Here is a 22,963-nt window from a genome sequence, read left to right as displayed (position 1 = left end):
CAAACGGTCAAAATTCAGTTGTTATACACAGGCTTCGGCATTAAATGACACATGTTAGTTTATCTTCAGAGCAAATCCGACAGCACTGAACGCGTTCCTGTGAGCAGAGGCTGCTTTTCTCCTCCTATCAGCGCCATTGTGTGCCAGAGTCTCCGGGAGCGAGGAGCGATTGTTTTTCTGTGGCCGACGGAATTGTTTAAATACCCCCCCCCCTCCCCCTCCCACCCCCATGTTTCTCTTTAGACCTCCGGCGGACCTGGATGTGGTAAGAACACCGTTTTTTTTTTGCACCTTTTCAAAGGGCAAAGTCAAAGAAAATAGTCGAGAAAATATGCATACCAGCGTGGTTAGTGTAAACCTTATTTCTAATGAATAATAGAGACGGTGACTGCTGGTGTTTCTGTAGGACTGTTTCGTAGTGTGAGGTCTTGTTGAAGAAGTTTTCGCATTTGACAGAAAGCCTTTGCAAAAAATGTGTCTCCTCTACAGTTTCTCTGACCGTCCAGCACGAGACTCTGTTTCTGTTATTGTTGTTTTTGCATTGTTCTTGGGTTTTATGCCTTGTATTTGGTGTTGTACAGCACTTTGTTTCAGCCACAGCTGTGTTAAAAGACTATATAAATAAAGTTGAGTTGAGTCTTTTAACTTTTAACTTGACTGAAAACTCATTATAGTTTACAGAGACGAGGCAGTCCTTTATCACTGTGGAGAAAAGTGTATCTGATAAACTTTTCATTACCAAAAAATACCACGGAGGGCTTTCCCAACGAACCACTCACTCACTGTGAGTTTTCATGTGTCTATGCATGAAATATCTTTTAACTTATCTGGACTGTTGCTTGTTTTTAAATGATTTTATTTGTTTCTCTTTATATTCTTTTATGTATTTTAATGCTTCTTCCACTCCCTGCTGCAATGCTTTTATTTTATGTAAAGCGCTTTGAATTGTTTGTACATGAAACGTGCTATATACATAAATTTGATTTGATTTGATTTGATTTGGAGCTCACTGCTCAAACGGATACGAAGAATGTCACTTTGACAACTTCATAACAAGAAAGCAAAGTGTGAATTGTGCCACTTTGGAAACTTAGAACTGTGGAAATACACATAAATGTCAACTTAATTCATCTGAAATGTTTATGTGGCCCAATATAGTCACCCAGTCAAGTCTGCATATTGAAAATGTGCGTAAAAAAACAACATGTTATCAACGTATGGAGTTCCCTTTGCACAAACTGTGCTCCTAATTTCATAGTTATTGACTGGCTTGTGAAACATGCTCTGTGACAAGCTGCCCTGAAGTAGTGAAATGTGTTCCTCTAGTGTAAAGAGATTTGGTCTTAAGTGTGTGTGATACTATCTCAGCTGTTGTAGTGGAGGGGCCTCTCTGTTTCGTATCCTGCACCACAACACAAGCAGCCGGCTCTAGTGACAGCACCTCTTCCTCACTTTTTGCTGCTGTTCCTGTGCCGTGTGACCCACATGCAGCGTGGAGAGGTTCTCACTTTGTTTGGACAGGCAACGTCACAGAATAGACTCACCACAGACCGCAGAGATGCGTTTTTATCGAAGCCGAGGTGCAGAAAAGGTGTGATGCAGAGCTATTCAACTGTTAACGAGCAAGTTAACCACAGCGGGAAGAGATAAATCCTTGTTTTACCTGAGCGAAGAACCCCTCTGGAGGTTCCCAAACTCCAGGGCAGGGTCAGGAGTGCACTAGAAAACAGACGTAACACTGCGCGAGACACTACCGCCTGTAGGCTTTTATTGTGTATATGTAAGGCTTTTTACCTGTGAAGTCACATAGAATTTGTTCCTTACCATCAGCTGCTCAAGATGTATATGATCAGTTACAGTTAGGGAGCTCACATTGCAGCGGTGTGACCTCTACTGTAAGGCTCGTATAGGAATGGTTCGGCTTACAATCAAGTAATAAGGGCGCTAACTGCAGTGGAAATGATGACACTTGCAGCTCTGAGGCTGGTGCTGCCGTAACAAGGTGGGCACTGTGGTAATACAGCAAATTCTGCTGTGTGCACAGTGCGTGCTGCAGTAATAAGGCACATACCGCAGTAATAAGGTGGGCACTACTGTACACTCTGTGACCAGATGTGTCGATGCCATAGATTTCTGTCGCTTCTGAGGCTCTGTCACTGGAGAGCGCCAGGCTTGTTCTCTCCCGCGGTGGCTGGGAGGAAAGAGTGGAGCGCTCGTAAGCAGCATGTAGACACGTCTGCTGACCTAAATCTGCTCTCTTCTTCTGCCTTTTATTTATAGACTTAAGAGCGGGTGCATATGAGGGCGAGTGAGACGGTTTGTGTGTGAAGGCACTAATGACTGAAAATTTGTGATGCACATGCGTGGTGACGGTGGGAGTTTAGTAAAAAGTAATACGTTACCGTCAGTTTAACTGTGAAGCAGTCGATTTGTCTCTTCAACTTAAAGTACTACGAAGCACCTGTCAGGTCTCCGTGTTGTCTCTTATTTCTGGTGTCCAGTGTGTTGACTGTGTAAAAGTTTGCTCCCGTGGTTGAACATATATTTTTTTCTTAGTTGCCTGGAATGCCTCCGCTGTTTAAACTGAGGCTTTCTACTATTTTTTTTTTTGCCCAGCCCATTTCCACAACCCGTCCAACTCGCTTCGTATCGCTAACAAATCGAGTCACATCATGAGTCAGGAAAAGTGGTTTCACTTGGGTGACTTTTCCTGCTCTGTCCCTGAACTTTGCACTCCAGTGAAAGAGAGTGTGGAGAATCACCTTCGCAAAATTGTCACACCTTATATCCGATTGTACGTACGCTTGTGCGTAAGCTAAGTAACCCGTTCGTTTTGGTAAATACGTTTGAAACTAGCAGGCGGCAGGTGAACTTGGACTTGAGTTTGTGCCTCTCTGTGAGCGACACGCTGCGTATTGCGCAGTAAAACTGTACTGTTTTGTAACCAGGTCTGCTGTTACGTAAGAGACTGTAGTGGATTCTCTATGTGATAGCCAGCTGACCTCTGTCATGTGAGTGTTTATGATCACCCTGAGGGACAACACTCACATGTTTGTAGCACACACACACAGACACAGTTTTCCAGCTGTATGATTGTTGTTGTTTTTTTTTCATTTATTTTGGTTGGGACTCTGTTCTACCATGTGTGCCCTCCCTTCTTTCTGCTCCACAGGAACAGAAGTCCCTTTCAGACATGTTATACACAACATTAATGGCTTCGTCGGTCGGTTAAAAGCGACGGCGTTCTGAGTTTCCGACATAGCTCTGTGCTGTGTTGATGTATCTTAACGTGCCCAATGACTGCACATCATGTGACGCGCACGTTTGCCAGTTTTCTTACTTGAATAATGAGATAACACAAGTCATCTGTGTGGAACTTTTTTTTTTTTTCGTGTTTTTCAAGGTATTTTCTCCAACAAAATACCCCCAACCGTTAGTTTCATTTTAAAAGACTTAAAAACTCCAGAGCACTTTTCAGCAATTACAAGTGTTTACTCACTCGTTGGGGATCAGGTAGGAGTCTTGGCTCTTTCTCAGTCTATCTTAAAATTCATGATAATATTACCATTTTAAACCCCGGTTTTGTTGTGTAATCCATAATAATTAAAAAAATTAATAGTTTTCTATCAACATCTCGCCGTTTAGACCACTTAAATTAAATGAATCTTGATTTTTTTTTTTTTTTTTTTTAATGAGATGTGTTGAACCGTCCGCTGGTGTCACTGTAACGTTAGAGGTTTTTTGAGGAGCAGCTGCTCGGAAATGACACGCATGCTGTATTTTCCTCACCGGGCCATTTGCCTGTTTTCTTCAAGGCCAATAATGCAAAAGAGGAAGTTTCAGTAGAAAAAAAAATAGCTCATCTGTCGATACAGATTCTTGATGATCAAGTCTGATGGGGGCACACCTTGATTTGATATGCATGTGCAAGCGCTCAGAAATGTCACAAAACCAGTATCGATACATTGACAGACGAAGTTGTCGTAGTAGCAGGCGTGGTGGACGGAGTAGTAGTAGTAGTAAGTTGTAGCTAGGGTTGTTGTGTAACTGTATCTTAAGTTGTGAGCGTGTGGAAGTGTAGCTGCTATTGAGCGTAGCGGGTCTGGTCAGTCTGGCAAACACTACAATGCACTATCTCTTCCTCTGGGTTTTGTCTGGAATGTGTTTACTAGTTTAACATTTATGTGTGTGTGTGAGAGAGAGAGAGAAGCGCACACAAACACACGCGCACCAGCTTAGGGTTGAGTTGGACGGTGTCGTCCTCATGTGCAGAGCTGGATGCATTACAGTGAGGACGAACAGTCATGACTGCGCACTGCGAGTGTGCTGCCGTCCGCCTTCGTGCTCAGGCGAAGGGCGAGATTAATGCCGGCCGTTCTAAGCTCACGCCACAGTGCTGCATTCATCTACCTGCAGCAGGCAAGTGTGCGTCCATACTTTGTGCATGCACAGAACCTGAAATAGCCCGATGTGGAGGCGAGGGGGAGGGGTGGATATGCAGCTCAGGCATGGAAACCAGCGTATCCGGTTACAGGATCATAATATCACTGCAGTCCATCCACAAGCTCTGCACTACTGCACAACACACACACACACACACACACACACACACACACACACACACACACGTCTACTCACTACAGCCAGCTCGAGGAATATTCTGCTCAGCCCACATGTCTAATGTGTGTTTGCAGGCACAGTTGGAAGGCTAACGCACACTCCCATGCATGCATGCACACACCTGACCTCATGTCGATAACACCCCCCCCATACAACTTTGTCATTTGTGCATTTTATTAAGTCAGGTAGAATAGCTCCTGTTTGTCATTGATGTTATTTTCTCAATTTTCTCTCATTTTATTCTGTAAAAAGCCCACTTCCTCTTAACTCAGCCACAAGCATTTATATCTATTTCGGGTTAAGCTTCACATTTTGATCCTCGCTTTATTGTACTGTGCTCGTGTTGCCTGTAATGAAGCCTCGTCTGTTCTGTCAGAAAGGGACAAACCTCGTGGGCACGGTTGCGTAGACATTTATAGAAGCAGCCAAGTCCACGTTTGGTTCTTGGGTTTTGTATCAGGATATTCGGTGCTATTTCAGGCTGCAGTCAAAACTAAAGAAGTGCTTCCCTCTCGTGAATCCACTCACTCTGCTAGAAACATGCATTTGTGTTCTTCTTTTCATATTTTTAAGATGTTTTCTGAAAAAAAAAAAAAAAAACAAGGAGGAGGAAAGTTTGCCAGTAGAAGTCTTACTGATGTTGATCAAATAATAAGTTGACTATTATTAAAGTAGAGCCATATCCTGCCGGTGTTTTCTGTTTGACATGAAATCCACGGTGCAGCTTGTTTATGCACTTTTTGTGGAAGTGTATTTTTGCTCATGCATGTTTTTGTGAAATTTAGAGGTGACGAGTGTTTTTTGGATTATAAGTACTGATGGAGCTGACCTTTATATTTCCAGGTTGATTGATGTCTACTCAAAGCTGGTTGCTGCCTTGTTTTTTGTTTGTTTTTTTCCTTTTAAACTATGTTTCCCTCATTGAAGTTTGTTTCGAGAATTGTCCAAAGTTTTAGTTGGATTTTAGAATCGAACAATTGACAGAGATCCATGTGAAGTCTGAACGACCTTGGAACCATTTTGTACTCCTCTGCTGCTGCGTGTCATCCCCTCGACTCATGTGTGATCAGTTTTTCTTACTTTGGGGTGTTCTTATTTAGACATGGCTCATAGGGTGTGGGATGATGCTGAAATAAAATGAAGGGAGGGAGGGAAAAGAAAGTGTGAGTGCAGAATAGGTAGAGTAGGAAAGGGAAGAGGAGAGGAGAGGAGGATAATGAAGTGGAATGTGAGGGGTGGGGCACCTCTGGTATGTCAGCTCCGCACTGAGCGTGCACGTGTATGTGTGTGTAAAAGACCCCAAACAGCACGCCATGACTCTGAGAGTCAGACATGCGCAGCTGCCGCAGCTCTCAATCACACGCCCGTAAAACTGCTTTGAAACTATCTCCGTCGCTCTCTGGGATTCTCCATGTCTGCCATTTTCCTGGAAAATCCACACGCAGCTGCAGTCCATGAAGTACTTCACATGCCTTTAAATCCAAGGGAATATTACAGTTCCTTTGATTTTTTTTGAATCGCAGTAAAATGCAGAAGAACCGTTACTCTCCGGTTGTTTGTGTCGTAAACTTGACTTCTTTGTTGCTCAGCGTTTATTGCTGTGGCGTTTCTGTTCCGCCCTTCTCAGATCTCCTGTCAGTCAAAGAGTCGGTGATAAGAACCGCCTTGCCCTGGATATCTTTCCTAACAGTTAGACCAGGACTGATTTTGCGTCAAAAGTATTAAAAGACGGAGGGGGGGGTCACAGAAGTGTGCACACCGTGGAACAGTTTCCTCAGGAAGGCTGAGTTGTTACGCCGTGTTGGACACATGAACATTAGCAAATGTGAAGAATGAGAGAAGTTCAACCTCTGTATTTTTTATTTTATTTCTGCAAACTGTGCGTAAACGTTGGACTGTATGTAAAAAATCTCCTGTAGGGGTCAGATCCAGGCCACCTACCCTCGCAGTCTCAGAAGGAGCGGGAGTAAAGGGGTTCTGAAGCTTTCCCATCTTTCAACGAGCACTTTGGAGACAATATTGTGGCCTGTGGATGCAGACGTGCTCATTAGTCTAATGCACTTTAGACTGTGAGTCAAGCCTCCATAACCAATAACTGCTTACAGACCGATTAATTGCTCAGCTGATTAGTGGGGATGATTATTTGCCACTGATGAACTGGCCTCTGATAATTAAATATGGACGGTAAACGCAGACTGAATGTGGACACATTGAGGTTCAGGCAGCCGTGGCTGTTTGGCTGCTGTGGAACAATTTTTTTTTATTACCTGTGGACATTTATTAAGGTAGGTAGTTACTTATTGATTCTATTTAGAGCGCAAACTAGGTCTGCTTTAGCAAACATAATAGTTTTCCATAAATGTTCATTTAGATTTGATCAAAGTAGATAGGAGTTTAAACATATAAAAAAAAAAACCAGCACAATATTGACGTGCATAAACCAGAGAGTGCCTTGCTCTCTAAATAAATCCATATCAGTCGGTCAATAAGCCCTAACTGTTAGTAAGAACAGGAAGTCATCTAAATTCATGCTAATTCACCGCGGTGGTGTTTTTTTTTTTTTTTTTTTTTTTTTCAGTTAAGCAAAGCATGTCTGTGAGTTTGAGGATGTGCGATGATTTATTATAAGGTGGATATTATATTCACCATGAAAGCGGAAACCTTTGACTGCGTTGCAGATTGTTATCTCGCTTTAAAGAGTTTGTAATGATAACTTCCAACCCACAAACATGCCTTCATAGTTCAAAATAAACCCAGTAACTAGGAAGGGGCATCATTAAAACATTTATTACAAATTGGTTCCAGAGGCATGTACCTCCACCTGACAATTTCCAATAACTTTTACGTAACCTATTACCTTTTAATCGCAATTTCCTGTAGGCGTGCAGTAACATATCGACCTATTGCACTTGAGTGTCCATAAGCACGAATTGGTTCGAACAGAGATCCTGTATCATGCAGGCACGTTGTGAGTTGGACAATTGACTGTTAGAAAATGCACCTGCCGGCGTTCCAGTGGGCATTTAATGTTTAAGTTTGTCAACCATCTCCAAAGCAGTCTTGGTATTTCTGTCCTGCAGTTTCTTCTTCTTTATCGTAGAATATATGAAAAGATGAAAAGATGAGATAATGTCAAATCAGGAGGCTACTGCACTGGCTGAGTTATTTCAGAGGCTCTAAGACGGCTCTGTCAGTACAGTTGATAACACTCATTTTGTTGTGCTGTTTGAAAAAAAGTCAAATGGCTCCAAGCTTCTTTGCATCCACCTATAAAAGTGAAATAACCCACAAACCTTTCAAACCCTATAAAGATGTAACTTTGTGCTGTCACAAAGGGGGAGGTGAAAATACCATTCATGTCCTTCCTACCTTCCCGGATCAGTCTCTCACTTACTTCCTCTTCTCACTTGTCCTCCTCCTCTTCCTCTTCTTCCTTCCTGCCCCCCCCCTCCCCCCCACCCCAGCACCACCCCCACACTTGCCCCTCCTCCTCCTTTCCCCTCTTCCCGTTCTTTGTCATCTCTTTGGGTGAATTCCCAGCTGACTGTGTTTGTCATGGCAACCAACCGGTCGTGGTGACTGGGCCTGCAGCTTACACTTCCTGTGTGTGTGGACGGTTGTGTGCACGTGTGCATGTGTGCATGTGAGAGCAGGCGCAGGCGCAATGTACCGGAGTGTCAACAGCGACTGGCTGCATGAGCCTGTCAGGCTGGATTAAAGTCAAACACACTGCAGTAATTCTTTCTTTCTTTCTTTCTTTCTTTCTTTCTTTCTTTCTTTCTACTCTCTTGTGAGATTTCTTTTAGTTTGATTAGAGACAGATATCAGCCTAACTACTAGAATATGTATATATTTTTTCTCTCCTACTGTATGCCTTTGCTCCCACTCCCCAGACTAAGTAATTCAATGTGCTGCTCCAATATGGAAAGAGAACGGAGTGTGAGGGAGGGTTGGGTTTGAAGTCTGGCCTATGATCCTGTCCTACAACCAAGAACGCTGCAATTACATAACTTTGTGTGTGTGTGTGTGTGTGTGTGTGTGTGTGTGTGTGTATACAGTATTCAGTGGTGAGGCTCCCATTGCAGCTGCTCATGGTCTCCATGTGTGTTTTTTATTTCTTATTAAATCCCTCGTTGGAATATCCTCACTGCATTTAAGCAGCTTCTTCAATCACAACAGTTAAAAGCTGTTCGGTTTCGGTCTGAAAACTCGAATAGTGAAGGTATCGCAAAACGTTTATATGTACAGTTAGATCCAGCCTTTCGGTTACACTACTGTCCTTAGTAAAAGCACAGGAGGAGAATGAATGTGTTGACCGAGGTATATCCAACTCTGCTACAAAGAGGTGATGATTATGTCCCCTTAAAACTTGTTAGTATTGGGCTTTTTCTGGTTAACCTATTATGTAACAGACAAAAACAACTGGCTAATAACTTGGCTGACTGCAAACTGGTGCCATGTCGAGCAGGGGATTTGGACAGCTTTACAGTTCTGTACATTGCATACAGTTTGTCCACTTTACTTCTTCAATATGGGTCCAAAAGGACTATAAATGATTATTTTTGTATTTTTCATGGAATGATAACAAACATTTGCTTGATCTGTCTTGTAAAAAATAAGACATTTTTTCACACATTTTTCTTTTTAGGCAAGGCAATTATATTTCTATCATTAATTAATTTAAAAGTGAAGAGTGCAGATAAAATCCTTTCAGGTGTCATATGCACAGCTAAACAGAACTGTTTTCAGTCTGGATTTAAACATTGTCAGAGCTGAGGCCTGTCTCACATCTTCTGGAAGACTGTTCCAGATGTTTTTACAGTGTTCTGATTCTCAAACGAACAAATAATCCATAAAATAACCCAAAAGGATAACAATCTGTCAACTTTTGTGTCGCATTTTACACTTTCTAAGGCCCCTTGGGTCGGGATTGGGCCACTAACCACTTAATTAACTCCCTTGGTTCTCTTTTTTCGTGTTTTTCAGATATATGTTCGGTAAAGGTGCGAAGCGGAAGCTGGACGAGGATGAAGAGGGGCTGGAAGGCAAAACGCTGGAGGCGTCGGTGGCGGGAGGGGGGCTAGGCGTTCTTCCGGAGGGTCTTTCGAAGGTGTCGTACACCCTGCAGAGACAGACCATCTTCAACATCTCTCTGATGAAGCTCTACAGCCAGCGGCCGCACGGCGAGCCCAGCCTGGAGCGCCGCGTCCTCATCAACAACATGCTCCGTCGCATCCAGGACGAGCTCAAGCAGGAAGGCTCCCTGCGGCCGCTCCTCCTCCCGCCCTCGCCGCCGCCCGACGACCCCATGGACGAGGGATACCGCGAGGCGCCCCCATCTTTCGGCGTTCTGTCAGCAGCAGCAGCGACCGCACAGGTGTCCCCGCCCTCTGCGCTGCTGATGCCGGCGATGGCGCCGCCGCCTTCGCCCCACCCGATGGTGCCTCCAAACTGCCAGGCGTCCCAGGTCTACCCTCACCGTGTGGAGGTGTGTCCCGCCCCTCTGGAAGCCTGCCTCACCCCAGCCTCTTTGCTGGAGGAGGACGGTGGAGATTCAGCCTTCTGTGCCACATCTCCACCCACTCCTCCGCTGTCACCGCCCCCGGTGCCCCCTCCCTCAGCACTTATGAGCCCGGCGCCCCTCAGCGTCCCTGTGGCCGTCGTATCGAACGACAGCTTCCGCTCAAATCTGAGTGACATGGAGTTGGGTCCTTCCACAGCCATAACAAGGACAGCAGCAGCTAATACTACAACCACGACTACCTCCCCTGCTCCTACACCAACCCCCCTGCCCCCCCAGTTAGTGTCCCCCTCCCCGACACCCCCAGGCGCCACCAGAGACTGCAGGACCATGGGTGCTAAACCAGAGGCAGCTGCCATTTTCCTCGTAGAGAGCCGCTCTTCTGAGCTCCGGCAAATGGAAACTCTGCCCACGATTCCCCCCAGTGGCCTCGCAGATATTCCCTCCTCTCCCTCGTCCCCCCCCTCCTCTTCTTCCCCCTCTGGGTTTCTTTCGGATTTGGCGCTGGACGACGTCCTGTTCGCCGACATCGACACGTCCATGTATGACTTTGACCCCTGCACCACGGCGGGGGCGGTGGGCGTCACGGCGGGAGGCGGCCTCACCAAACTGTCGCCGGTGGTAACGGCAGACGACCTCCTCAAATCCCTGGCGTCGCCGTACAGTGGCCCCGCCCCCCAGGTTTCAGCCAATCAGCCTTTCAAAATCGATCTGACAGAACTGGACCACATCATGGAGGTGTTGGTGGGTTCATGACTCGTGGACACGAACGCCTCAGAAACAGTGACTCTATAACCCGGAGAACAGCCTGGAATGAATATTTAGGATCCTTTTTCCTTCTTTTTGTTTTCTTTTTTTCCTCGTTTTTACATTGTGAGTCTCGTACTTTTTCTCTCTTTTCTTCTTTTTTAAAAAAACTTTCTTCAAAAGGTCGAAAATTGTAAACATCGAAGGTGATGTCAGTTAGAACTACTATCACAACTACTACTTCTACACAACACTGTGCATGCACTGCGCTTGCCTTTCCAGATATGGAAATGAAGTAACTGGGAAACAAGAGACACACATACATTGGTATATGTGTACATGTGAGGACCTTCATTGACTCGCCTCCCTTCGTAACCCGAAAGTCAAACCTAATACATTCTAATCTTTAATCCGAATCTAAGCCTTAACCCTGAATAGTAACTATAAATAGATTTTATAGATGCCATCATTGTGGGGAGATGTACTCCTCACAGGTACACAAATACAAGGAAGCAAACACACACACACACTCAGTAATTATGGCTTTTAGCAGACGAGTGCCTTTCAAATGACCACTTATTCTATTCCTGTTTTTACAGTATTTTTTTTTTGTTCTTCTCACTTTATCAGCCTAGACAGGTCACTCCTCAATGTTTTTTTTTTTTTTTTTAATTTATTGTATTGTATTAAAACTATTATTAAGTAAGGTAATTTTACATGATCAAATGATAATTATTTAATCTTTATCTTATTACAGATGCTTTGTTTTAATTGTAAAGCAAGCATAGAAAAAGGAATGCATTGTTTTACCAGTGTGCTAGCTTACATATTAGCTTTGCTATAAAAAGACGCTTTGGGAGTAGCTCTAAAAGACGTTGACGGGTTGTCTGTTAAACTCCTTCGGTATGAGGAGGTATCTGTTCTCATGCACATCACGTCTACAAATCCTGTTCAGGACTTTTCTTCTTCATTTTTTCTCTCTCTCTCCCCACCGTATTGTCAGGCACATGTAACTGTGCTCTTCCTGCTGTTTTACATGAGCTTGGTCAAATGAGCTGGTTATCGTGATCCACTTGCAGCGGAATTCAAATGAGCTCCACCTACGGGAAAGTGTGTTTACATTGGAAGCAAAGAGCGGCGCCATCGCGGGCCGGTGGGTCCCGGTCGGATGCAGATGGTCTGAAAAGCTTCAGGGCTCCTCTCTGGCTGCAGAGCAGAACAGCTGCCGTGGAGCGCACCAAAGGCATCGTGGTACCAGTGCAGCTCTGAGGACTATTTCAGCGGGAAGAACGCACTTCTGGTTCGGTTCCTATGGATTCGTTGAAATGGTGACAGGTGAATTAAAGCGGGGCATACAGTATTACTCACATCCCTCTTTTTTGCCGAGTGCGTTTACTTGTGTAAAGAATAGGTGCCCCATACATGCGAGCTCATGTATGTACTCTGCGCGGTACTTTTGACTCAAAGGTCTGTAAATCTGTCACGTAAATCCATTAAACGCAGTTCTCCGGTGACGTGGGAAACCGACACCACAGTGCTGCAGCCACGCTGAGGGCTTTGGGTTGTTTCAGAACACTAATTCCCCCTTCACAGGCTGTCAAATGGACCATTTTGTTTGGTCTGAAATATCCCTTTGAGTTTATCACATTACAAAGGAATTATTTTCGTCCTGTAATTCATGGATTTCATCATCGACATATCTTCTACTTTGTCTAGCTGTTGACAGTTTGCAATATAGGACACACACACATTTCCGGGCAGTTTGTAGCAGTGGTCCAAACAGAGAATATATCACTGGTAGCAAAAATATTCAAGAGTGGATTTTCACTTCAAAAGCCACTAAGTAACAGATGTAAGAGATACGAGCCCAGTTGGGTGAGTTAGTTTGTCAGTGGCATTTCTGCGGGTGGCCCGAGTGGGTTGGACTTATCAGTTGTTGGATCTGAGTCACCTCACCGTGTCCATACGATGTCAGCCACCAGGTTTAACTGAACTCAGAGCAGACTGCGAGCGGAGCGGAGCACCAACTAATACCGTCTGCAGACGACTGCGTCTTGTTCCTTTCACTATGTTTGAATTTTTGGAGTGCTTTTAATTTTTTTCTTTTTTTTTTCCCATTGAAGTTATTTATTCATATAGTTTTCTCTTCGTTTGTTTGTTTGTTTGTTTGTTTGTTTGGTCTTTTCCGTGTAAATATATTTATTTTTTTATGTGAATTGAACATATGGATTGTAAATGTGTGTACAGAATGTGTGGTAGGGATGTATTTTAGATAGGAATGTATTGGAGTGTGGAATAATGAGTGGAAGCCATTTTTTTATCATACATAGTTGGTTATATTATCATGCTTATCTGTTTGTTTGTTTTGTTGCTTTGTTTATTTATCTATTTGTGGGGTGGCGGCCACGACTTTTCTTTTTTTCTTTTTTTTTTTTTTTTGTTCAACATTTTCCAGTTGAAGGAAAACAGTTCATGCAGCAATACTCGGAAAAGAACCCCCCCCCCCACCCGTCTCCAACCTTCAGATGTCAAGACTCCAAAGCCTGTCATGGATGCTTCAATGCCAAAAGTACTGTACATAGTTTGAACAACATTCAAGCTCCTGAGACTTTTTCAATCAGTGTTTGTCACCGAATCGGTTTTCAGCGCTGTCCGAGTGTGCGGCGGCAGATGCAGACTGACCGCAGTTGCGTCGGATTCCCTCTACAAAGGCTGTATTTTACACAGACCTAAGAGCTGTGCCTTTTTCTATGCAATGGAACACAAACACACAGAGAGAAATTATCAGCTGATCACTGTATTGGGTCTGTAGATAATATGTAAATGTATATATACGCTTCCATTTAAAAGTTTGGACGCCACTCTTTCAAAGTTGAAGATAAGGTGGGTCCAAACTTTTGACTGAGACTGTGTATATATATGTAGATATGAATAAATGGACAGCTGTTTATGAATTTGAAACAGTCTTACTTTTCTAGTTTTATAAATATATATATATATACACATATATATATATATATATATATATATATACAATAAACTGTAAAAAGTGCTATGTCTCCTTACCTTCTGTTATTGTGTTCTTGCTCATCACTTCACTCACACATAGAAGGTCTTCGGATGAACTATTCACATCATCCTTGAATCAATGTAAATGTTTGTGTCAAATTTAGAAAAAATTCCCTCTTGGGCGTTGGTGAGACTGGGACAGACATGCTGACGGACCGTCCGAGATCATAATGTCTCGTACACAGCTGCCGTGGTCAGCATGGAGGTATAAAAAAAAATCCCATCTCAAGGTCAACTTGTGCATGGAATTCAGCTCACATGATGATGGGCTTATGTACAGTGCAACTGCTGGCGACCCCCATGAGATGTGGGCCTCGGAAGTGAAGCTTCAACATTAAAGGGATAGTTCGCCTCTTTTCACATGAAGCTGTATGACATCCCATATTAGCAATATAATTTATTAAATTTGACTTTCCCCCCGCTGCGTCCTGTGAGCCGAGTTCCAGCCTCGTTTGGTGTTGACGAAGGTAGTCCGGCTAGTTGGCTGGGGTTTAAAAAATAAAGCGAGGGAGAGAAAATAGGACCAAGCGATTGTGAGGTCTGACTTTTTCTGGATGAACGATTTTGTGATGCAAATGTATTACTCTTTTGAACACATATTGTTTTGAGAAGCAAAACGCTTTATTTTTTAAGCCCCAGCCAACTAGCCGGACTACCTTCATCAACACCAAAACGAGGCTGGAACTCTGCTCACAGGGGGAAAATCAAATTTAATAAATGATATTGCTAATATATGGGATGTCATACAGCTTCATGTCAAAAGAGGCAAACTATCCCTTTACGTAATAATGTAGTGCAGATAATGTATTAAGATGTAATCACATGAAAGGGTTCTTGTGTCATTAGAAAAACTTTTAAAAAGGGGTTCATAGTCAGTTGATGGATTTTTATAACAAGGAAAGCCCTTAATTAAGCCTGTACACAAGCTAGAAGAGAAGTCAGCACTACGTTAGTGAACATGTGTTTTGCTCTTGCTGTAAATGTGGCAGGCCTTACATGTTCTGCTCATAGCTGTGAGAGAATGAAAGCAGATTGTGTAAGTCTGTAATGTCTTACCCAAAGATGTCGAAATCCAAGAGAAGTGGATTTAGCTAATGTGATGCCAATCTCAACAGAGATTTTAGCTAGCATTAGCTTCACTTTAACAGCTGGTGATGTTAAAGCTAAAGGCTCAAATTGTCTACTTTTAAATTCCTAATATTGTGGAAAGTTGAAATTGATACATTCCGATACCTTCACGGTATGGAAAAAAGAAAAGGATACTCGGTGACAAAACACTTACTTTGGTTAAGATTCATACAGCATGATTCTGAAACATCTCATATTCGTTCTTGTCATTTTAATTAGTTGATGTAGTGTACATCCATTTTTGCAATCCGGGCCTGTAACACATTCTGAAGCTAGGCTACGTCTCGAACTCAGGGGGGAATTAGAGCACCATCATCACCTGTCTCTTTGCGATCTAAAACGCAGATCACTATGGTAGATGAACAAGATCACGCTTGGAGAAATTTCACAAAGATGGGAAGTGCCAACATCGAACGTTTCATATTCAGTCTGTGAAAGGCAGAATATGAAACGCTTGGTGTTGGCTCTTCAACGCAAGCGAACACATAGCTACAACTACAGCTAGCATACAGTACCTAGCTAAGTGCCGTAAACACAACCGACTCTTCTCGGGCATCACGACACTTCAGAAGCGGGTCGCTCCTGCCGAAGTTACATTTGGGATTTTCAGCATACAGACCCCTGTTGGGAGCGAGACAGGCTTCATTCGCTTACTATTGACTTGTTTAGCCTTTGTTAAACTCCTGAAGGCTATAATTTTAGGTGAAAATGCTACCTAGTGCCCCTTTAAAATGAAATGAATGAATAAAGATGAAAAATTCTGTTATTTAAAGCAGGTGTGTAGTAGTCTGGATAAATGAGAGGCTTTGTAACATACCTTTAACGGTGCACAAAATACCCTCCGTTCAGTTCGGACGGCCGTGCCTTAATGACATTCCAAGGTCACAGATCACGTCATCTCCCTCGGGAATGTCAAACCAGAGGAAAAGCAAAGACTAGAAATGTCCAACTTTTTCAGTAACTTCTTTAGATTTTACAATGAGAGACCAAAGGTCAGATGGGAACTAACACGAGCAGAGGACCTGCTCCCGTATCTGTTGCTTCAAGTGCAACATCGGGGGGGGATCTGGTGGATCAAGGATTTACTTAAAGAGAAGATGGTACAAGTACTCTGACTTCTCTTGCAATTCTCTTTCCTTCCCCCACAGTGACAACAAGACGTCTCTGTGTGGTGATTGCTAATGAGCCCCCCTGACCAGCTGCACGAAAAATGCTAACCGGAACCGGACTCTGATCTTGCTTGGTGCACATTGTTTAGGGGTAAACTGGTCGATGTCAGTGTAAAGTTGTTTGTGATTAATCTTGTCTGTCTTTGCTTTGCCTGACATGAACCTATGGAACATCAAAGCGTCTTAAAACAAAAGCTTTCGTGTGGAGTCGCAGTATATGCCATCAAAGATCTTTTAGAAATTTGATTATTCATTTCATCATTACTTTAACATTACCATAACTAGGGATGCACCGACACCAATACTGGTATCGGGTGGATACTATTCTAATATACTCGTATTCGTTAAAGTTAAAGCGATACCATGAACCGATACCAACCCGATCAGAGGGTGGATTGTCATTTTTGTTGTATTTTTTTAGATTGGCGGCTGGGGGAGATGTCGAGCTAATCAGAAACAGTGTGGTTAGGCTAGTGAGACCGAAACCTGTCTTCCAATTCATTGCATTTTTTTTTTTGTGGTAGAAGTATCGGCATCGGTACTCGGTATCGGCAAGTACTCAGATCCAAGTATTGGTATCGTATCAGTTTGAAAAAAAGTGGTATCGCTGCATCCCTAACTATAATCTCTGTGAAGCGGAGGCCCATCTCATCCTCCAAGAGAGCAGTGTGGTCCAAAAGGTCCAAAACTCAACCCAGTCCAAGCCTTGACCCATCAGGTATTTCCTTCAAAATTCCACCGCAGTGCTCACCACATTTAGGGTTGGCGTGATCATTTATCATTTATTTTTATGCCTTTATTATATAGGACAGTGTAGAGCAGAGATACTCATTGCGCGGCTCGCGAGCCACATGCGGCTCCTGAAGCTCTAATTGGCGGTTCGCACTCTCATAGTAGCTTACAACAATATGGTAACAATAACAATAATTTTTTTCAAATAACATACAGAGAATACTGCACAGTATTAAGTATTTTTATTAAGTATTAATTAAGGCTTAATTGTGTTTCCTAAAGGGGGCTCTGTTAAACCTGGCAACGCAGCCCGCTTAAACCACCTTCATGCTAGCTGCTTTAGCCAGCGCGAGATGCAGGCACAATGGATCGGTTTTTAATTAAACAAGGGCAGAAACCAGCACAAAAACTATGCCCATCTTGAATGTCTCACTATGATTACAACAACAAACTACAAATACAACATGAAGAAAGTCGAGGACATGCATGCCAGCTTCCTCTCATCCCAGTATTAAGGTAGATGTGGTCTTAATAGAAAATGTATTGGCTGTGTTGTTTCTTTTTTTGTTTTATATGTAGTAATGCATATTTGCAAAAGGGGACTTTAGTATGTTGTCGTAAAAGTGGCTCTTCACTTGATTTTGCTCTGCCAATGTGGCTCTGGTGAAATAAATAGTGAGTATCACTGGTGTAGAGAGACAGGAAGCAGGGGGCAGAGAGAGGGGGAATAACACGCAGCAAAGGGCCGTCCGATGCGGGGCCAGCTGCAGCGAGGACTGTAGCGTCTGTACATGGTACCCACTACACCACAGACCACCTCATACAATCATTTATTGTTGTATTATATTTTTCAGCTTCCTCTTCTCGAGTACACCAATACCTTTGCTTTTATTTTGTCTTTTTATCACCTTCGGATCTGGGAGGCTCCTCCATGCTCTCCCTGTTTTCTTCTTTCTGCTGGATTTTTGTCACTTCTCTCAGTAATAATTCAGCATTTCTCCACGATAAAGCGCGACCTGTGTCTCTCTCTCTCTCTCTCTCTCGTTTTTTTAAATTTTTTTTATTTTCCCCCAGTTCACAGAGGCACAATGCCAACATTAGCCGCTGCTAAATAACCATGACTCCTGCTCCGCAGGCCGGCGGTTATTTCCAGCATTCAGGCCACACAGCTGTGAGGGGAAGGGGACAGTCTGTCTCTGTTGGTGAAGGGAGGCAAAGTTTAACTCAACTTAGCAACAGCAGAGCTAAGGTCATTGAGGACAACACAGACAACAGTCAGTAATGGAGGCAACGAGACAGAGGGCTCCCTCCCTCTGTGGTTACTGTGAGGATATTGCTTTCTTGCATTTGATTGCATAACATGGGGGCTTTTTGTGCCAGGTGACCAATTACAAATATGGCACTCAGCTGGGTTCACAGTCCGATTTTCTTTTCACTTTTTATGTCAGTGCATTTTTTAAGCCAGCTGTGTGTTTAGGCTGCTCTGCAGTCATAGAAAATCAGTGAAAAAGATCCACCTCCAAACAACAAAAGCCAGTATGCTATTATTCATCACTCACAACATGCAAAACTGATGACATTTTTCATGTTTGTCCACTTTTGGAGACACATAATTCCTTGTGATTTATTGTTTACTGATCACTAGGGCTGGGCAAGTTAACTTGTTATTATCGCGTTGACGCATTAATTATTTAACGCTGATAAATATTTTATTGCGCATTAACATTTTGGGGGGCTTTTGTGCCTTTAATGGATAGGAAAGTTCAGAGAGACAGGAAGCAGAGAGAGAGGGGGAACAACATGCAGCACAGGGCCGTCCGATGCGGGACTTGAACCGAACTCGACTATAGCCTCTGTACATGGGGCGCCTGCTCAACCCACTACGCCACAAACCACCCCTGTTTTATCATTTATTTTATTATTGTAAAAGTCTGTTGCTGTCTGCTGCGGAACAGGAAAAGAAAGTAATCGGCGGATCCACCAAACATGGAGAAGGGTACGGAACTTTTACTCGGCCATTTTCATTTTAAAGTTCTTCCAGACGGCGGAGTCGACAGAACCAAAGTCATCTGTAAACTCTGCCAAGTTGAATTGTCTTCTCAGCGTAGTAGTTCCAGTCTAAAATATCACTTAAAGGCAAAACACACAACTGATAGCAGCAAGTCATTCAAGGAAACAGACAGTGGAGCGAGGCTTCTACATAAAAACTACAGAAAGATGCTGATGTTAAAAGTGTGTTTGCACAACAAATGTTATGGCACTTTCATTTATATGGCAGCACATTTAAAACAAAGCTAAATGCTAAAAGCTATACACTACTTTTGGATTCATTTTTGGATTTTGCGTACAAATGCGATTAATCGTGATTAATCAGGCAAATCATGTGATCAATTAGATTAAACATTTTAATCGTTGCCCAGAACTACTGATCACACATGTATTATCTGCCTGTTATTATAGACGATCTACCATATTCTTTTTCTACATGTGATTGTGTGATACTTTCAGTAACTTCTCTGGACTCGGTGGCGTCTGGGATGGACCGTCACCACAGTAGGAGCCCGTGCTGTGGTTGTACACATCAGTAAATCCAGATCTTTTCTGGAGGAAATGGACACAGTGTGAACTCCAGACCAAGGATGAAAAGGACAATCCAGACTGTAGTCAGCAATATGTTTGAACATGATGGTATGGGGTTGTATCAGTGTCCTTAGCAAGAAAAAAATCCTTTACACTTCTCTGATGGCAGCATTAATGCAGAAATATAACTCTGAGATTTTAGGGCATGATATTTGGTCTCTTTTTCAGGGATGTTCATGCATTTTTCAACAAAACAATGCAACACCCCTATCTGCACACACTACAAAGGCAATGCCGCTGAAGAAGAGGGTGTAGTTACTGGACTGAACTATTTGCAGCTCTGACCTGTTGCCAGTACAACGTGTGAAGGACTTTAAAATGGAAAAAGCAACCACGACGACCCTGCGCTTCTGTACACTTTAAAATATGTCTGTGGGAAGAATGTGGCTAAAATGACATCTGCAAAACCTTACAGCTCGGTATCCTAAACGTCTGAAGACCATTTAAATGCCAGAATGGCAACCCGACAATGTGACAAAAGCTTCAGAGTCCCAACTTTTTTTTTTTTCTTATTAAGGCGAGACACGGCGGGCAAAAACAGGGATTTTTCATGCTGTGGTAAATTTTTGGATTTTGGGCCAGTCTACTAATTCGATATGCGTTATTTCAAAACATAAATTAAAATGTTTATTTCATCACATTTTGTTTAATCTAGGCAGTACGTTTTGCCCTAATTTACCAAAATGAATTCCCCTATTTAAATCTTTAAATGCCGTTTTCTCAAAATCAGTTTTTTGTATTTTTCCAGTATCAATATCTCAGCCTATGGAGCACCTACTAACACCAAACTTTCCAGTTATACACTTAGCAGTATTCTGAAGATATTTACTGAAGGATTTGTTGATAAATCATTCCTGGCCTGATTTATGTGACATTATAATAAAATAAATATGGCAAAAATTGATGTTTTTTAGGCTATGGGCAGTATATTCTGATTTCCTAGGAAATGAAAGCAGATATCCTGAAATCCCTCTGTAATGTTCTTCTCATTCTGTGTGTAAACAAAATGAAAAAAGAATTTTGCACCTGGCTTTATCATATGTTCAGATCTATCTTCCAGAAATAAATGCAAATGTGAGCATATTTAATGAGATAATGCCTAATTTGCATAATTAAACATACAAATTTCTAAAACTTGTAATACATTTTTTTCTATACTTGTATAAGTAATCAACTGAGGAAGTTTCATGGTGATATCTGTTATTTTAAAATATTAGCCTATTCACCTGTAGTGTCTCGCCTTAAGTTACAAGCCTGAAATTCTGGAATAAACGTACAGTTAAAAAAAAATGGGATCAAGTTTATGAGACAAAACATTAAATATCTTGGGTGATAGCTTTAAAAGTTAAGTGTAAAAATCGCAGCACTTTTTAAAATCTTTCATATCTTCCAACTTTTTCCGATTTCTTGCTGTACATGACAGCAATGATTAAAAAAAAGATTTAAAAAAAGGCAATAACAGCCCCATTTTTCTCCTTATTTGGTGTGCGGAAGTTGGTGCGCAGTCCTTTGGCTAACAGCGCCATCGTGTGTTCGAACGCCAGCGGCGCAACGGCGCGTCAGTGCACGTGGGTAAATCTAACGCTCATTACGCATGTGCAAGTTGCGTTATCCCTCTGATCAGAAGACTGTCTGTCTGAACCCCCTGCCCTGTACATCAACTCTTGTTTTATTAATGATCTTTGAGGCGTTGCTCTATTAAAAGGAGCCACGTTCAAACTACAGACGCGCGCGCGCAGCGCCTCCAGGAGGCGCCAAGCGCTGACCATGGTGCTGATAGCCCTCCTTCCACAAACCAAAGTGTTCTGTCTTTGGTTTGTGGAGTTACAAGACTCATCATGAAAAGGGATCACACAAACTAACCCTTTCTTCTTTTTAAGTATATTGTTTATTCAAGAAAGGACAAAATAAGATTAATTTAAATACAATATCTTGAATATTTTCTTTTTCACAAACAGAACCCACCCACCCACAACACCCATATACTGCTGTAAAGGAAAAAAAACACATATAAGCATAGATAGCAAAGTTAAATAAATGAACAATGCAATAAATTAAATAAATAAATAAATAAAGGGAAAAACAGTAATAATGATAGGAGTAATGCTAGTAAGAATTAAAGTGTCCATACAGTGATGAGAAAATTGAGAAAAATAAATAAATAAATTAACAAAAATAAAAATAATAATAATGACACACACTGGGGGCATTACATAATCAAGTACATGTTAATAATTAGGCAAAATCAAATATACATCTCTCAGGGCTCCATAGGTGTCACGTTCATGGACTCATCTGTTAATTGTTATGTTTTAGGTGTTCAGTTCATGTTTTGTTTTTCAGCCTTGTCATTGGTTTTCCCCTTCACTCTGTCAATTAGTTCATTCCCCTCACCTGTCTGTCATTGTCTCCAATCACTCCCAGCCCTCTATTTAGTCTCCTGTCTCCCCTGTCTGTCTGTCGGATCTTTTCTTGTCTTCTGTGCCCTGTATGTGTGTGTTTTTCACCTGCCTGCATGCCATGCCACAACCTGTTCAGTTCTGAGATAAGTATTTATTGGTTCCTTTGTTATTTTTGTCATAATTAAATCCCGTTCATCTGAAGTCTGCATTCGTGTCCTTCCCTGAACCGCACCTACCCTGACAATAGGCTTATGGAAGGGTCTTGAGATTTCTAACCCTTTCTGAGTAAGAAATCTACTCTTAAATGTGTTTTCAACCAAATTAATATTCAAGACAGAGAGAGATTATAATTGTGAACAGGCAACGTAGTGCATACAGTTGTTTTTATTTGCTGCTTATTTTTGGTTGTCAGCTGTAAAGCAGAGCAGAAATAACCACAGCTGGCCTGACAGGTCTGTGAAAACATCACCATGCTGTTGCATCAGATTATTCAGATGGCCGTGCAATGTAAAAGCACGGACACTATTAGCTGATGCTAAATCCTAAATGAAGGCAATCATAAACAGGAAAATGAAATAAAAAAGCCTCAAAAGAAGATCTGCTGGCTCTGGAAAAATCATAGAGCTTGAAGGGCTCCGTTTAAGAGACCATGAGGCCTGCGTGATGTAACTGATGCACGTGCGGTAGATGTGGATAATCAGGGTGTGTAAAGAAGCAGAGGCTACACGATGTGAAGGAGTCCCTCCATGTGTGTTTAGCAGAGAGGATGTGGGAAAAACATGTTGGAAAGCACCGTTTTTCTATCTTAAAAGCGTTTTCATTCAGCCCAGGAGTGTGCCACATTGCTGAAGTGCCGGGGACCCTGGCAATCTCCTGCGCTCTTGCATCATTTGCTCCTTCCATAAAGCACCGGCTTTTGTGCGCATGTTCCATTT

General features: G+C 42.5%; 1 protein-coding gene across 3 annotated transcripts in view; it reads left to right on the top strand.

Annotated features, from left to right (window-relative positions):
* The window catches only part of sertad2b (SERTA domain containing 2b), a 46,393-nt gene extending 32,453 nt beyond the window's left edge, over positions 1-13,940 (top strand). For 2 of the 3 annotated variants that reach the window (XM_075474619.1, XM_075474622.1), the window contains exon 2: positions 9,607-13,940. In XM_075474619.1, coding sequence (XP_075330734.1) covers positions 9,611-10,897 — 1,287 coding nt within the window. In that variant the 5' untranslated portion in view covers positions 9,607-9,610 and the 3' untranslated portion in view covers positions 10,898-13,940. Of the gene's footprint in view, positions 1-35; positions 266-9,606 lie in introns of those variants that run through there. The other variant, XM_075474621.1, reaches the window with a different exon arrangement.
* Positions 13,941-22,963: the final 9,023 nt, after the last annotated feature.

The sequence above is a fragment of the Odontesthes bonariensis genome, chromosome 2 (genome assembly GCF_027942865.1).
Source record: "Odontesthes bonariensis isolate fOdoBon6 chromosome 2, fOdoBon6.hap1, whole genome shotgun sequence".
In the NCBI taxonomy this organism is placed as follows: Eukaryota; Metazoa; Chordata; class Actinopteri; order Atheriniformes; family Atherinopsidae; genus Odontesthes; species Odontesthes bonariensis.
This window is presented reverse-complemented; position numbering and strand designations above follow the sequence as displayed.